Raw genomic sequence first — 15,589 nt, forward strand, 5'->3', positions numbered from 1 at the left:
CACATTATTATTTACAAAAAGTGTCGCGATAGTATCTTTTTAACTATTATAGTTATATTGCAATAAGCGTTCTTTTATTTAAAAAAATAAAACAACGTCAAATATCGTTAAAATTTTTGTTAAAGATACGAGCGGAGCCGGAGCGGGCCGCTAGTATAGATATAATTTGAGTGATACAACACATCTCAACAGTGAGATCGAGTTTTATATAACGGTTTTTCTCGGCCTATGTTCTCTGACAGTATAGGCAAAAATATTTTAATAAAGCGGCGACATGGTCTGACGTATCTCTGAGAATAATAATGATATTGAACGGAGACGTGACAAAAGTCGTAAAATTATATTAGGCACGCTGAACGACTACATTAGAGGAATCAATGCGATTATAAATCATCGTAACATGAAATTACATTTTATCATTACGTTTGATAGCTTGCAGTCAGTACAGAAATACATGTTTTCTTTTATTCACACAGGTTATATTATGATGATTTTTTTTTTGGGAGTAGCTTCATTTGCCTTGAGTCATATTTACGTATGTGCTATCCGACGCGACATGTTATGCTAATAATTCCAATAAAAAATTTGTTTTACAAAATAGTCAATGTATCGGTGGATCGTTAAAAATATAAATCGAAAAAAAACTCTACGATAAATCTCAAGATACTGTTGATAAATTATGTGTGCAAATAAACTTAAATTTCAAAAGCTCAACGTGCTTTTTTTTACTGTGGAGACCGGCGTTGGTGGCGTGGTTGTCGACGATCGCCTCGACGACCTGTCGATCGGGCGTCCTCGTGGTGGCGCCGCGATTCTGTTTGTACTGTTAACGGCTGGAATCCCCTACTGACCCAGGGTGTAGATGGAACGTCGGCCGACTTCCATAACGACCTTAGACTTAGAGTCTATCAGTAAGTATCTGCAGTCGGCGTCGATGCGCCACTTCGATAAAGCGACACGACACGAGAACCCTCTCATCGTGGCCACCGGTAACTACATTCCCGATCCTGCGGTCAGAATGGAAAGCAGTCGACGTCGCCCCAAACACGTCATTTCAGATCCTTCCGATCCACTAACAGTGCTTCTAGGTACCTCAAGCACCGGTCATCGTTCTCGTCGAACCCGTCGCTTGCGACGAAGGGTTCGACGAGTAAATTAACCTTCAGAAACAGCCCAATGAGTTTCTCGCCGGATCTTTTAAGTGGGTCGCGTTTCCGATCCGGTGATAGATTCTGCGAAGCACTGCTGGCTCCTGCTAGGGTTCGTGCTAGTAACGTTGTCAGGTTTGAGCCCCGTGAGCTCACCTACTAGTTAAGGTTACGCTGATATAGCCTCTCATGGCTCTCAGCTTAGGTAGAAAAAAAAGAACGTCGGCCGAGAGAATGCAAGGGGAGTCGTTTGGTGCCGTAGTGCCTTAAAAACATCCTTGGACCCGCTGGCTGCTCACATCTGCTGACTACCCATAAGTTCCACTAACCCCGCGGGCTCCCTAGACGCGGACACGTCGTAGGAGATTCGGCCCCCTGTCCGAAAAAAAGTGTCATTGTTGTGCACTGGCGATCGCTTAGCATCGTATAGTACGCAACTTCATTTACCTATCATCATTAATAAATGGCGACAATCGTTTAAATGGCCTCTACTAAATATTATAGTATACAAACGAGACCTTAATACTAAATTAACAAAATACATACAATTCATACAGCTTCACTTCTCGGGCTCCCGACAAAAAGTCCTAAATTAATGTTCATATATCGAATAGAATCGGCATCATTTGAAATCGGCTCTAAACGAGGTCAACCCCGGCCACGCAAGCTGGGAAACTTATCTAAACTTGGTTAATCTCGTAATCCGTAGCTCCAGCAGCAGCGGGTGGATACACTGAAAATCCATTTTGTAATAGATCCCACACTCTATCCGATACAAGCCAAACCAATTACGGTATGTCGTTAATAAACTTATTCAGGATCGAAAGAGTCAAAATGAGAATAAAATACTATTTTTAGGGTAGTTATATATTTATTTTACACGAGTTTAAACAAGTTTTTTTACTGGTGGTAGGACCTCGCGTGAGTCCGCCTGGGTAGATACCACCACCTCGCCTATTTCTGCCGTGCGTAATGCGTTTCGGTTTGAAGGGTGAGGCAGCGGTTGTAACTATACTGAGACCTTAGAACTCATATCTCAAGGTGGGTGGCGGCCTTTACGTTGTTGATGTCTATGGGCTCCAGTAACCACTTAAAACCAGGTGGGCTGTGAGCTCGTCCACCCAAATAAGCAATAAAAAAAAAAAAACCGTCGGTGCCGAGGGCTTTCCAAGTTCGCAATATCTCCATATATCCTTGAATTCCTTAACGGTAATGTCCCGACTCCGTTCCCGTCACGAGGACTGTGGTGGATTGGCACACGCTGGGCATCAGCCTGGCTGAATCTGATCCACCATCGCTCCCATTTAACTCGGACTCTACCCCGTCTCCTCAGGATACCGCTGAAGCCATAGACATCTTAACGTCACACATCACCTCAACATTAGATAGATCATCGAAACAAGTTGTAGCGGAGGACTTCCTTCACCGCTTCAAATTGTCCGATGATATTAGGGAACTCCTTAGAGCTAAGAACGCCTCGATACGCGCCTACGACAGGTATCCTACCGCGGAAAATCGTATTCGAATGCGTGCCCTACAACGCGACGTAAAGTCTCGCATCGCCGAAGTCCGAGATGCCAGATGGTCTGATTTCTTAGAAGGACTCGCGCCCTCCCAAAGGTCTTACTACCGCTTAGCTCATACTCTCAAATCGGATACGGTAGTAACTATGCCCCCCCTCGTAGGCCCCTCAGGCCGACTCGCGGCGTTTGGTGATGACGAAAAAGCAGAGTTGCTGGCCGATACATTGCAAACCCAGTGCACGCCCAGCACTCAATCCGTGGACCCTGTTCATGTAGAATTAGTAGACAGTGAGGTAGAACGCAGAGTCTCCTTGCCACCCTCGGATGCGTTACCACCCGTCACCCCGATGGAAGTTAAAGACTTGATCAAAGACCTACGTCCTCGCAAGGCTCCCGGTTCCGACGGTATATCCAACCGCGTTATTAAACTTCTACCCGTCCAACTCATCGTGATGTTGGCATCTATTTTCAATGCCGCTATGGCGAACTGTATCTTTCCCGCGGTGTGGAAAGAAGCGGACGTTATCGGCATACATAAACCCGGTAAACCAAAAAATCATCCGACGAGCTACCGCCCGATTAGCCTCCTCATGTCTCTAGGCAAACTGTATGAGCGTCTGCTCTACAAACGCCTCAGAGACTTCGTCTCATCCAAGGGCATTCTCATCGATGAACAATTCGGATTCCGTACAAATCACTCATGCGTTCAACAGGTGCACCGCCTCAGGGAGCACATTCTTGTGGGGCTTAATCGACCAAAACCGTTATACACGGGAGCTCTCTTCTTCGACGTCGCAAAAGCGTTCGACAAAGTCTGGCACAACGGTTTGATTTTCAAACTATTCAACATGGGTGTGCCGGATAGTCTCGTGCTCATCATACGGGACTTCTTGTCGAACCGCTCTTTTCGATATCGAGTCGAGGGAACCCGCTCCTCCCCACGACCTCTCACAGCTGGAGTCCCGCAAGGCTCTGTCCTTTCACCCCTCCTATTTAGCTTATTCGTTAACGATATTCCCCGGTCGCCGCCGACCCATTTAGCTTTATTCGCCGACGACACGACTGTTTACTATTCCAGTAGAAACAAGTCCCTAATCGCGAAGAAGCTTCAGAGCGCAGCCCTAGCCCTAGGACAGTGGTTCCGAAAATGGCGCATAGACATCAACCCAGCGAAAAGTACTGCGGTGCTATTTCAGAGGGGAAGCTCCACACGGATTTCCTCCCGTATTAGGAGGAGGAATCTCACACCCCCGATTACTCTCTTTAGTCAATCCATACCCTGGGCCAGGAAGGTCAAGTACCTGGGCGTTACCCTGGATGCATCGATGACATTCCGCCCCCATATAAAATCAGTCCGTGACCGTGCCGCGTCCATTCTCGGTAGACTCTACCCCATGATCTGTAAGCGGAGTAAAATGTCCCTTCGGAACAAGGTGACACTTTACAAAACTTGCATAAGGCCCGTCATGACTTACGCGAGTGTGGTGTTCGCTCACGCGGTCCGCACACACATAGACACCCTTCAATCTCTACAATCCCGCTTTTGCAGATTAGCCGTCGGAGCTCCGTGGTTCGTGAGGAACGTTGACCTACACGACGACCTGGGCCTCGAATCTATACAGAAATACATGAAGTCAGCGTCGGAACGGTACTTCGATAAGGCTATGCGTCATGATAATCGCCTTATCGTAGCCGCCGCTGACTACTCCCCGAATCCTGATCATGCAGGAGCCAGTCACCGTCGACGCCCTAGACACGTCCTTACGGATCCATCAGATCCAATAACCTTTGCACTAGACGCCTTCAGCTCTAGGAGCAGGCTTAGGGACCTCGGTAACCGTACTCGTCGAACTCGACAAAGAGTTCGCCGTGCAACCTAACCCATGAATCAGCTCGCTGAGTTTCTCGCCGGATCTTCTCAGCGGGTCGCGATTCCGATCCGGTAGTAGATTCATTCGCGAAGCAGCTACTCTTGAGTTGTTAGGTCTCCTTCGGAGGCGCTCGGGCAGCTGTTAGCAAATCCCACCCCTCCTGGCTGAGCCTTTGCTCGCCCACCTGTCCTGGTGAAACTGGAAAGGCCTCCGGGCCAACAGTAATCCTTCAATCATAAAAAAAAAAAAAAAAAACGGTAATGAGGGGTAACGCGTCCGCGAGTGGCAGGCAAGCTCTGCGCTCAACCTCCATGTCGACTAGCTCGATGTGTTCGGGGTCATCGGTTTGAGCACTGGTGGAGCACTGCTCGTGCAATAAATCGGCCAGTAACTCTGCCTTGTCATCGTTATCGTAAGCTGGGTTGGACCTAAAGGGCTTACGAAGGAAATATAGTGGCGTTGGTTTCCGATTTGATAAAATCAATATGGCGTGGGTTTTTTTCCCTACCTATACTGATAGCCTTGAGAGGCTATTTCAGCGTAACCTTAACTAGTAGGTAAGTTCACGGGGCTCAAACCTGACGACGTCTGCTAACACGAACCCTAGCAAGAGCCGTGCTTCGCAGAATCTACCACCGGATCGGAAACGCCACCCACTAAGAAGATGCAACCACTATTTTTTTATATTGCAGCTCACTGTAGCCATTGTGCTTGACATTGCCTGCTTAATCAAGATATCACGTGGTATAGTTATCATTCCGTTACCCTAATTTTTAAACAATTAATTATAAAAAAAACTGCGAGCATTTACATTAATTTAATGATGTTTGATGGTTGATCCTTAACTGTTCCTTAGTTTGTGAAAGCATCGTAAACTGTAAATATCTTATTTATGGTACCTAACTACAACTGAACGGGAATTTACTGTATCATAAAATCATATCGCACGATCGTACGCTTTCAAATTGTGCATCACAAAGTGATTATAGCGTACGATTTTGTTATTATTAAGCAAGTTTTCGACCACCGTATAAATTTTGTTTTGTGGCGATTTAATCTGCCCATAAATGCTGATTTTTTATTCATTCAATATTTATGTTGTATTTATTTATTCGATCGCGTAATTTTCGCTCTTCAATTGAGGCTATTATCTTATTTGCATTGTTAACATTATTACAAGAAAACCTATAGTAAGTTGTCAGTAATATGCCTCGTATTAGAATATTATTTTATATATAGAAACGGGCCATGACAAAAGAGTTAAATGCCTTTTTTATCATCGGTACGTAAACAGTTTAATTCTTATTTGAATCTATTAAAAGTGAGAAAATTGGTCCTTTTATTTACATTTTTTTTAATCTAATATATAAAATTCTCGTGTCACAATATTCGTTCCCATACTCCTCCGAAACCGCTTGACCGATTCTCATGAATTTTTTTATGCATATTCAGTAAGTCTGAGAGTCGGCTACTATCTATTTTTTATAACCCTAAGTGATTAGGGTTGTCCACCCCTAATATTTTTTTTTATTTGGACATTTTTTTTTGTTATAATGAGGTATTATGTGGTTGAATGAGGTTTTGTTATTTTTATTATATATTCATCCCTCATCGTTCACAGCACTACATACCTCTTTCACTCATTTATTTATTTTATTTACTTACTTATTTACCACATCCTCACACAATTACAATAAGTTAGTTTTTTTCTACACTAGAAATTCCCTAGAAATCTTATATATGGCAAAACAATGTTTGCCGGGTCAGCTAGTAATACATAATAATATAATCTAAGCGTTGAGATATTAACGATTATAATCGAATTTCGATTGTTGAGCGGGCACCAGGTATATTAAAACCTTTATTTTTCTAGTTATGTGTTTGAAATTTTATACATGTGTATTCCGAACGATTCACAAGGCGTTTGCGATAGTTAAAACACAATGAACGATGTACTGCCCGTGTCTGTGTCTCAGCTAAAATTTACGATGAAAAGTCATAACCGCATACGTCATTCCGGTGAAATATTTGGTTTACGTACAATGTTCACGCTGGAACGATGAAATAATTTACTTTCTGACTACAACCGGTCTGCCGGCGGCGGTAGGTAAACGATTCTAGAGATAGCTCATTATATCCTATGACGTTGAATTATATCTGGTTGGTTTCTAATGAATCATGGAAGCTTAAAAATTTTTGTAATCGTGCTTCGTTTTGTTAAAACGAGACACGCCAAAATAAATCTTATTACAATTGAATTGAATTAATGATTGAATGAAGGAGTATATAAAAAAAAACGACAGAAGATAAATTTTGTTGTGAATCGTTTGCTAAGCACTACATGTTAAAATAACAAATCTGTATCAATGTTTCATTTCTAATTTCAAAACGGCATTTTAAGTTTTTTTTTAAATTGTAATATATATTGTATATCTTTAAACGAGAAATTCTTGTATATAAATATACCTAAATATATATAATCTGAATCTCGGAAACGGCTCCAACGATTTTCATAAAATTTTGTATACAGGGAATTTCGGGGGCGATAAATCGATCTAGCTACAATTTATTTTCAGAAAATTTTGTTTTATTCGTGTTTTCAATAATCAACTTTATCGATAATTTTGATTTTATTCTTTAAATAACCAGTTCATATTTTTTTTATTATTCTGTCGGTAAGATCTAAAATTATTATTTATATTTCATTATTTTATCAATATGTAATTCGTATTTAAATATAAATTTTAAAAAACAATATACCAACAAAAACATTCCGCGCAAAGCTCGGTCATTATCTAGTATTTATATAAATCGCGCACATTATTCACGCAGATAATACAAATTCTGCGTGTAGGACACACAAAATCAAAGCTATTTTAAATTTTCGTGCAGCCTCCGATTAACCGAGATCGTTTATGTTTCTGTAGTCCGTAATAAGATGAAATTTATTATTAATTAAATTTTAAACATCACCAGCTTTAGCTAGAAAAAGAAAACAGTGCGGTAGTAAAGTAAACCAACGCTAGTTAATGGATAAACTGAGTGAGCTAAAACAGAAGATGCCATAGAAAAAAATAAACGAAAATTTAGTTCGGCGTGAAGATTCGCGTGAATGTTCAAACATTTCACGTTTTCACGTATATACAGTGGCCGTTCATTAGTCGTTTACGTTTAGTCGGTGCTATAAAATTAGGAACACCGCACCTATTTCTCAGTTCCTAACGGATCGCAACAAGAATACTGCGCTTGTATAAAGGAAATACTGAAAAAATTGCGTGTTTTTTTTTATTTTTTATTGCTTAGATGGGTGGACGAACTCACAGCCCGCCTGGTGTTAAGCGGTTACTGGAGCCCATAGACGTCTAAGACGTAAATGCGCCACCCACCTTGAGATATAAGTTCTCAAGTATAAAGTCTCAAGTATAGCTACAACGCTGCCCCACCCTTCAAACCGAAACGCATTACCGCTTCACGGCAGAAATAGGCAAGGTGGTGGTACCTACCCGCGCGGACGAGCGACTCATATAATGACTAACTAACATCGTACGTAAGAAATAAATGTAGCCCGCAAAATAAATTCGCATGAATACGAGTGGTGACGCCCATACTGTATAAAGCCCATATGGGTGGGTACTATCGTGTTAATAAAAAAAAATTGTGGGTGAGATATTTAAAAAACAAATTACAAGGTTTTACAAACTATTATGCTTTTCTTTAATTTCACATTTTACACTATTAATTTACAAACACATTTATATTACCACAAAACAATGTTAAAAATAAAATAATTCTGAAATGAGAGTTTATAAGAACGTAAAAGCATTGTATCTGTGTTGGCAATTTTCCAATTTACAAGTATTCCAAAATAATGGCTTAAGTACTTGTCAATCCCCTCTTCACTTGAGAATGCGAGCCCTTGCAGAACAAAGAAACAAATTTGTTTCCATGATACCAAAGCCTTACTTAATCTTTGGTTTATTTATATATATTATTATAGAAAATTTATTATTTTATTAACCGACTTCAAGGAAGGTTTTCGATTCGACCTTTTTATGTGTGTTACGTCAGAACCCTGTTCTATATGAACCGATTTTGATGATTTGTTTATTTATTTCAAAGTTCGTGCTTCTCATGTGGTTTTCATTAAATAGTTTTATCAAGTTCCGACTAGTTGTTTTAGAGTTACTCTTAATAATTCATATTTAGTTGACTCCGACTACGTTTATTAGTTCTTATTTTAATTTGTTTCGTTGAAGTAGATTTTCTTTTTGTTAATTTTTTTGTTATAAATCATCATAGTCAGGAAAGTGGTCTCAGAACCAATCCTATTATCTTAAATGATTCCAGTAGCCGTTATTATAATATTACGTTTTGTACGATTAGGTTTAAATTGTTCAACAAGTTCATAAAATGGTTTTATGTTTTCTACGATTACATATTCATACATTGATAAAACAAAACCAGTTACGTACATTTTTCTTTCCAACCTTATTAAACATTGGAAAACTATTCGTGCAATGTAACAAAAAACCAGTATATCAAAAAAACCGCTGTCCATCCAAACACAAAGTATGTTACACATTTTCTGGACATCTTAGGTGGTGGTATGTCTCCAAAACTTAATATTATAATTTCAGTCAATAAATCGTTTTCCAAAACAAAAGACATATAGTTATTTATATTAAGATTAAGATTAAGAAGCGCAAACTCTACTTACATGTAGAATACGATCCCGTCAAGCTACCAATATCTTGAGGTTTGGGTGTAGTTATCACGGTGTGGTTAACCGTAGTAATATTAGGATGGAACACATATCGGCAAATCGCCCAAACTCCAGAATCACTCCACATTAGGTAACCACCTCTGCCTGGTAAGGGAATACCTGAAAAAGATACTTTTAATGATGAATTTGCTTTAGAGAAGCCCCTTTTATATGGCAAAATAATATTGTTATTTTTGTGTCGATGGGCTTTAATACTGTTTATCTTTTACTTAATTCATTTTAATAAGGTTATCCGTAGATGGACATACTGGCAGCTTAATTCTTTTACATGATAACGGTAATTCTATAGCTCATTTCTTTGGTGTAGTGGCTCCTATATCTTTCTAGGATTTTCGATGGGAATGTATAGTTTTTGCAGGCCTAAGCTCAGGAGATAGCGGTATCGATTGAAACACGAATAATGAAGATTTTAAGGAAAAAAAGTTTAAAACTATTAGCTTGTAAACAAGTAGACCGAGCAAAGTATATAAAAATTAATAGTGCAAATATTGCTACAGTAACAGAAGAATCTATCCCTCACTATTTCAAGTTATTCAACAAGACATGTTTCGGCTTTGCGTTGCCCCGTCGCCTTAGTCGGATGTATAATTAGTGGTGGCCACGATAAGAGGGTTATCGTGTTCTGCCGCTTTCTCGAAGTAGAACTACGATTCTGTCAAATTCTGCACCGAAGCAGTCCAATCCAGTTTGAAAAGTAGAACAGTACTTAGACTTGGGCTTTCATAACTATGCACCTAATACCAGATACGTACTGAGCTATGTAAACAGTGATAGAATTATAATGACGAACGGACAGGACAAGTTAGGTGTAGGATATTTTATGTCAAAAACAGGAAAAACACATTTCGACCTCTGGCTAACGAGGATCACACAAACAAAGTATACCGTCGGAATTAAATTTTTTTTAACGAAACCTACAACTTCATCCACGCGTGGATATTTGGAGTTGAAAAAGTTTGTTTTAAATTCAGGATCGGTTGAATATTGTAACGTGAAACTTTCCAAATTATAAATGAAATTTTGTGTAGTAAAATTTCTAAATAAATTTCAGTTGAATAATTAGTTACCTAATTAGTTGCCACATCCGATTACAAATTACGATTGGTAATTAGTATTCTATAAAAGACTGGACTGGTGATTACTGACATATAAAAAATCCTAGCCAAATAATTATAATATCTTGATATGGAATCGTTTAACGCTTTAAATCAGGGTTGCGTTGCTAAAACAAAAATACGACATGAACAGGCGGGCCACATAAATTGAAAGCTTCAAGGAAAAAAACATGGATAGTTATGTTGAAATATGATCTTTATTACAAACACATTTGTGAATTTCCTTTTCTCTCTAGTGCGTTACTATTTTTAAATAATATTTTAGGGCCGAACAAACACAAAACGAAGGCCATGGTTTCAGCAGACCTATAAACGATTGAGGGTTTATGAAACATTAACTTCCTAAAACGAGGAGAAGTTATTCTATCTATGTTAGCAATAAATATTACTTTTCGTTACTACTCGTATATTTTATGGATACCTTCAACTCTATAATCCTATGAACTCTTGTAGGAGGCGTCCTCCCCCGGTGAAGGCTAAGGGGTGATCTGAGGGTGTAAGACTAGGCAAAGCACTACGAGCACTCCAGCAGGCTGCATGTCAGCAGTTATACGAAACTGAAGTTCTACGGAACTGCTGTAGAGAAGCGACCGAATGACGGCGTATCGCGTTCTGACCCGACAGTCAAGTTCTGGCCCATCGGGGTAACTCGAGACGTTACCGGTAACGCCTGGGGTGGCCAGTCCGGCTGCCTTAACGTGACGGCTGACTTAGATTTTCGACGACTTAACCGGTAGAGCGTGCTTGGGGTGAGCTGCGCGTCTGGTAGGATTGACCGTGAGTAGCCCCCTTATCTTGCTCAGGTTCTGCTTGGGCGGTGATTGGGCTTTGAGCGAGAGTGCAGGGGAATCATTTCTTTATTATCTCCAGCCACCTTGTCCCGCTGCCCCTAGGCGATGGAGCCTCGCAGAAAGTGTAGCCCGAAAAAAAATTGTGTTTTACAGAATGACCGGTTTATTCTAAACCGTGCAATTATATGCCTCAATAAATATATTTCTCATACAAATAATGTATAATTAAATTTACATGCACTTAACATTTAGTATTATGATGATTTGTAATAGTCATAAATTTTAGCAGTAATCTTCTATTTGTACTAGATTAAATCTAGAATCGTAGGGTTTTATCATGTTTAGGTGATATATGAGAAAAATATAATATGTTTTTGTAATGACAATATCTACAAAATGTTGATATTTTCCTTTTAACTATTAAGAGTAAAAATGAGTAAAATAGCTTTATTTATAGTTTTTCTGATTTAATAAACAAATTCTCGATACGGTTTTTCTTGACATTATAAAATTTCGAAATTCTGTCTAGTAAGATCATAATATAGATATCCTGAAACTTCTACAGCCGATTGCATTCATGATTGGTTCATACGATATTTTTACCATGCGATTCATCCAAACTGCAATTCTCGGAATCATTACTTTTATGAATTACAATAAACATTATGAATATGTTTAATGATATCTGCTGGAGGATGTTTTTTTTTCGGGTTTCACGGGTCCTAAACATAATTTAAACTACCTATTTTTACGGTATAATTTGGCGTTTATTAATTTTGTTATTTTATATTAAATGTTTTGCGAAAATTTTACGGTAGCCTGCACAGTAGTCATAATCGACGAATAAAATCTTAAACGGTGACTACCACGAAATCTTTAAAGTATTCGAAGCGTCGGTAATATTAAAATGACAATATAAAACGCGAAATTATGCCGTAATAGTAGTATTAATTTTAATTTGACACAGTCACACTGTATTCTATTCGATAGGAATATACTGGGCGTTTTAACATAACGGGATGTAAGACACGGCCGTTTCAAATAATAATACTATATTGTGTATTAGCTCGCGACAGCCACATCAGATCGTGGCCAAATAACCAATATTAGCTCTGGAGCGCTAAAGTTGATATTACTTATTGAGATGGCTTTCGACATTTCACATTCTTTTGCATAGAGCGGGAGAATAGAAAATTTAGAAAATGGCGTTTGTTAGTTCCGTTATCAAATTTCCGTTCCATTACAACGGTACGCTTGTCTCTGCTTTGGCATTGCTGACGTCCATGGGCGACGGTAAGCACTCAACATCAGGTGGGCCGTAAGCTCGTATGCCTACAAGGGCAATAAAAAAAAAACTATCATTCGGGAATCAGGTTCGGGAATGTCGCCACGGCACGTGACGTGTTATCGAACTTGCACAGACACATATAAACAAATTCCGTAGATTACTACACAATTCATTTCGCGGCACTATTTCAGAATTCGAAAACAGAAACAATTGTCAATGCTAATGACTTCAACATAATTGGTTGTTACTGGCTCGTCTCCAAAAAGTCTTGAAGCAATATTAATAACCGCCCAAGCTGTTCCGGTGTTTGTATTGCCAAATGAGTTTTCGTTTGAACTCTTTGTATGTAGGAACGGAGCTAATTGGTTTTTTGAAAAGGAAAACCGATAAAAACAATTGCAACTAAACGATTCGCTTGTTAACTAAATTGTTTCTCTGTACCGTATTCAAAAATAAGCGTCTAATATTAATGATTAGAAACGAAGACGTCTTAATTATAAAGATAAATTATTTCTATACTAATATTATAAAGAGGAAAGATTTGTTTGTTTGTTTGTTTCGAATAGGCTCCGAAACTACTGGACCGATTTGAAAAATTCTTTTTCCATTAGAAGCCGACATTGTCCCTGATGAACATAGGCTACTTTTTTTAATTTTTTTTTTTTTGTTTCATGTGTGTTTTAATGTTTCCGAAGCGAAGCGAGGGCGGGTCGCTAGTAATTTATAAAAGTATCGCAACTCTTTTAAACAAGTTTCAGACAGCGGCTTAGCTGCATTTATTTGATTCTATATTCGAACGGCTACCTAAAAATATATTGGGCTTCATTTAGTTAGTTTTCTTAATCAACAAAGTTTCATGATTTAATTGTCTCTTTCGTTAATCTTGTGTGATCCTAATTACTTTGCTACATCGTTCGGCTTCGATCCAATCTGAGCTACTTTTGTTAAAGACATTCGGTATTTGAGTACTGGGTATTTTTATTTTTATATCGTATGCATGTATTTGTGTTTCATTATCTACTAGCGACCCGCCCTCGCTTCGCTTCGGAAACTGTAATTTATTATTGATTTTCCCACTATTTAATGGATGTTATTATACATATAAACCTTCCTCTTCAATCATTCTATCTATTAAAAAAACCGCATCAAAATCCGTTGCGTAGTTTTAAAGATTTAAGCATACATAGGGACAGACAGATGTAGGTACAGAGAAAGCGACTTTGTATTATACTATGTAGTGATAACACAAAAAATAGTGATGACATACTAAATTCTAGTTGGATGAATTTTAATCAGAAATATTCGCGATATAGTTTTTTGTAAAAAACAAATGTTTCTATATATAAATAGACAAACACAGAACAATTAAGCATTATATTGTTTACTTCCGTTTTCGTGAGACTTAGACATAATTTATCATTTCTTTACGGTTTTATCTCACTTTCTTTGTTTTCTTTTCTTTATATTATTTCCGACGTTTCAAACATTTTACAGTTTACGAAAGCTGTATACCGTGAAAACATATATGTAGTTTTAACTAAGTTTAAAATCATTTTGTTTTGTGTTTGTCAACCGAATTTATTTCATTTATTATATTTTTATTTGGCAGTTATTATTGAGCTTTTTTTTTGTGATCTTCGGAATTTGTTTATCTATACTAATATTATAAAGAGGAAAGATTTGTTTGTTTGTTTGTTTCGAATAGGCTCCGAAACTACTGGACCGATTTGAAAAATTCTTTTTCCATTAGAAGCCGACATTGTCCCTGATGAACATAGGCTACTTTTTTAATATTTTTTTTAATTTTATTTTTTTGGTTTCATGTGTGTTTTAATGTTTCCGAAGCGAAGCGAGGGTGGGTCGCTAGTTCTTTCTAAAAGAAAACAAAACAGTTAAGTACCCTTTGTCTCTTGTGTTTGCCCTCCGCATTTTAATGTTTAGCAGCTACTGACGAGGTTTAGTTACCCACAAAAAAGTTTGGAAATAGACAGTTTTTGTAATGTAAATAACAAAATAAAAGAGAGAGAATGTAGCAAATATAATTAATAAGATTTATTATCTTGAAGTTTGAGTAACTGTTCTCGAATTACGATAATTGAGCAAACACTAGTACTAAACGTTACATTGTTCAACTTATATATTATTATTGTATTCTCTATAGTAAACAACAGGATTTTCTACCGTACATCCACGGGTTATACGATAGCTTTGTAAATAATTTTCAGTAACTATAAAGGGCTTATGTAGACATTTCATTTGGAAAAAATACATCTCTTGCGAAAGAAAGGTTGCATTTCAAAAGCCTTCACTTTGGGTCTTTTTAAATAATCACGCTTGGGTGTGTAGTACATAGTATTTCAAATTATTATCTGAATACAACAATATAAAGTCTTTAAATGTTATTTCTTATATCTCTGTTTATCTTTCAGTCTTCGTTTTCTTTCGTCATCTATATACCAGCTTTCTCAAATAGGTTGAGATCGTTCTACCTAGACATGATTGTGGATTTTGTAGTTTCCCCATATTTATTTGGCCACTGTTTTGTTTAATGTCAAAACTACCCACAAAAAATGTAACTACATTAAATAATGAAACATAAAAAATACTGATTTACGCCCAGCTGTCGCCGATTAATAGTTTACTACTGTTAATGGTCATAACAGTCTATAGCAATACAAGTATCTTATATTTTTATTTATTTATTTATTTATTACACTTCATGTAAAATTTACAATGGCGGACTTAATGCCTAAGGCATTCTCTACCAGTCAACCAAAGGTAGTGCAGAGTAAATAGTGGTAGGTGCAATGAAATTTATATTAGGTCACGAATACATAAAAAAAAAGTATATCTACATATATACAAAATCACATATACATACATATATACAACATACATATATATAATAGTTTATACAGTATTAATAAATTTTCTGTAGTTCCTTATATCAATGTAGTCAGTTGCTTGACTTAAGATAATACTACTTGTACCATCGCACAGCTTTCTATATACTTTACTTCTTCTTCTCCATCGTTCCCTCAATGCTGAGGATCGCGACCACATGTGACTT

General features: G+C 37.9%; 1 protein-coding gene across 1 annotated transcript in view; it reads right to left on the minus strand.

The window, feature by feature from the left end:
- LOC101744647 (uncharacterized) overlaps positions 1–15,589 on the minus strand; it is a 52,001-nt gene that overhangs the window by 15,328 nt on the left and 21,084 nt on the right. Inside the window, exon 3 of the mRNA XM_004925800.5 lies at positions 9,260–9,424. Within this exon, the coding sequence (XP_004925857.1) occupies positions 9,260–9,424 (165 nt within the window). The remainder of the gene's footprint in view (positions 1–9,259; positions 9,425–15,589) is intronic.

This window comes from Bombyx mori, chromosome 17 (assembly GCF_030269925.1).
Source record: "Bombyx mori chromosome 17, ASM3026992v2".
In the NCBI taxonomy this organism is placed as follows: domain Eukaryota; kingdom Metazoa; phylum Arthropoda; class Insecta; order Lepidoptera; family Bombycidae; genus Bombyx; species Bombyx mori.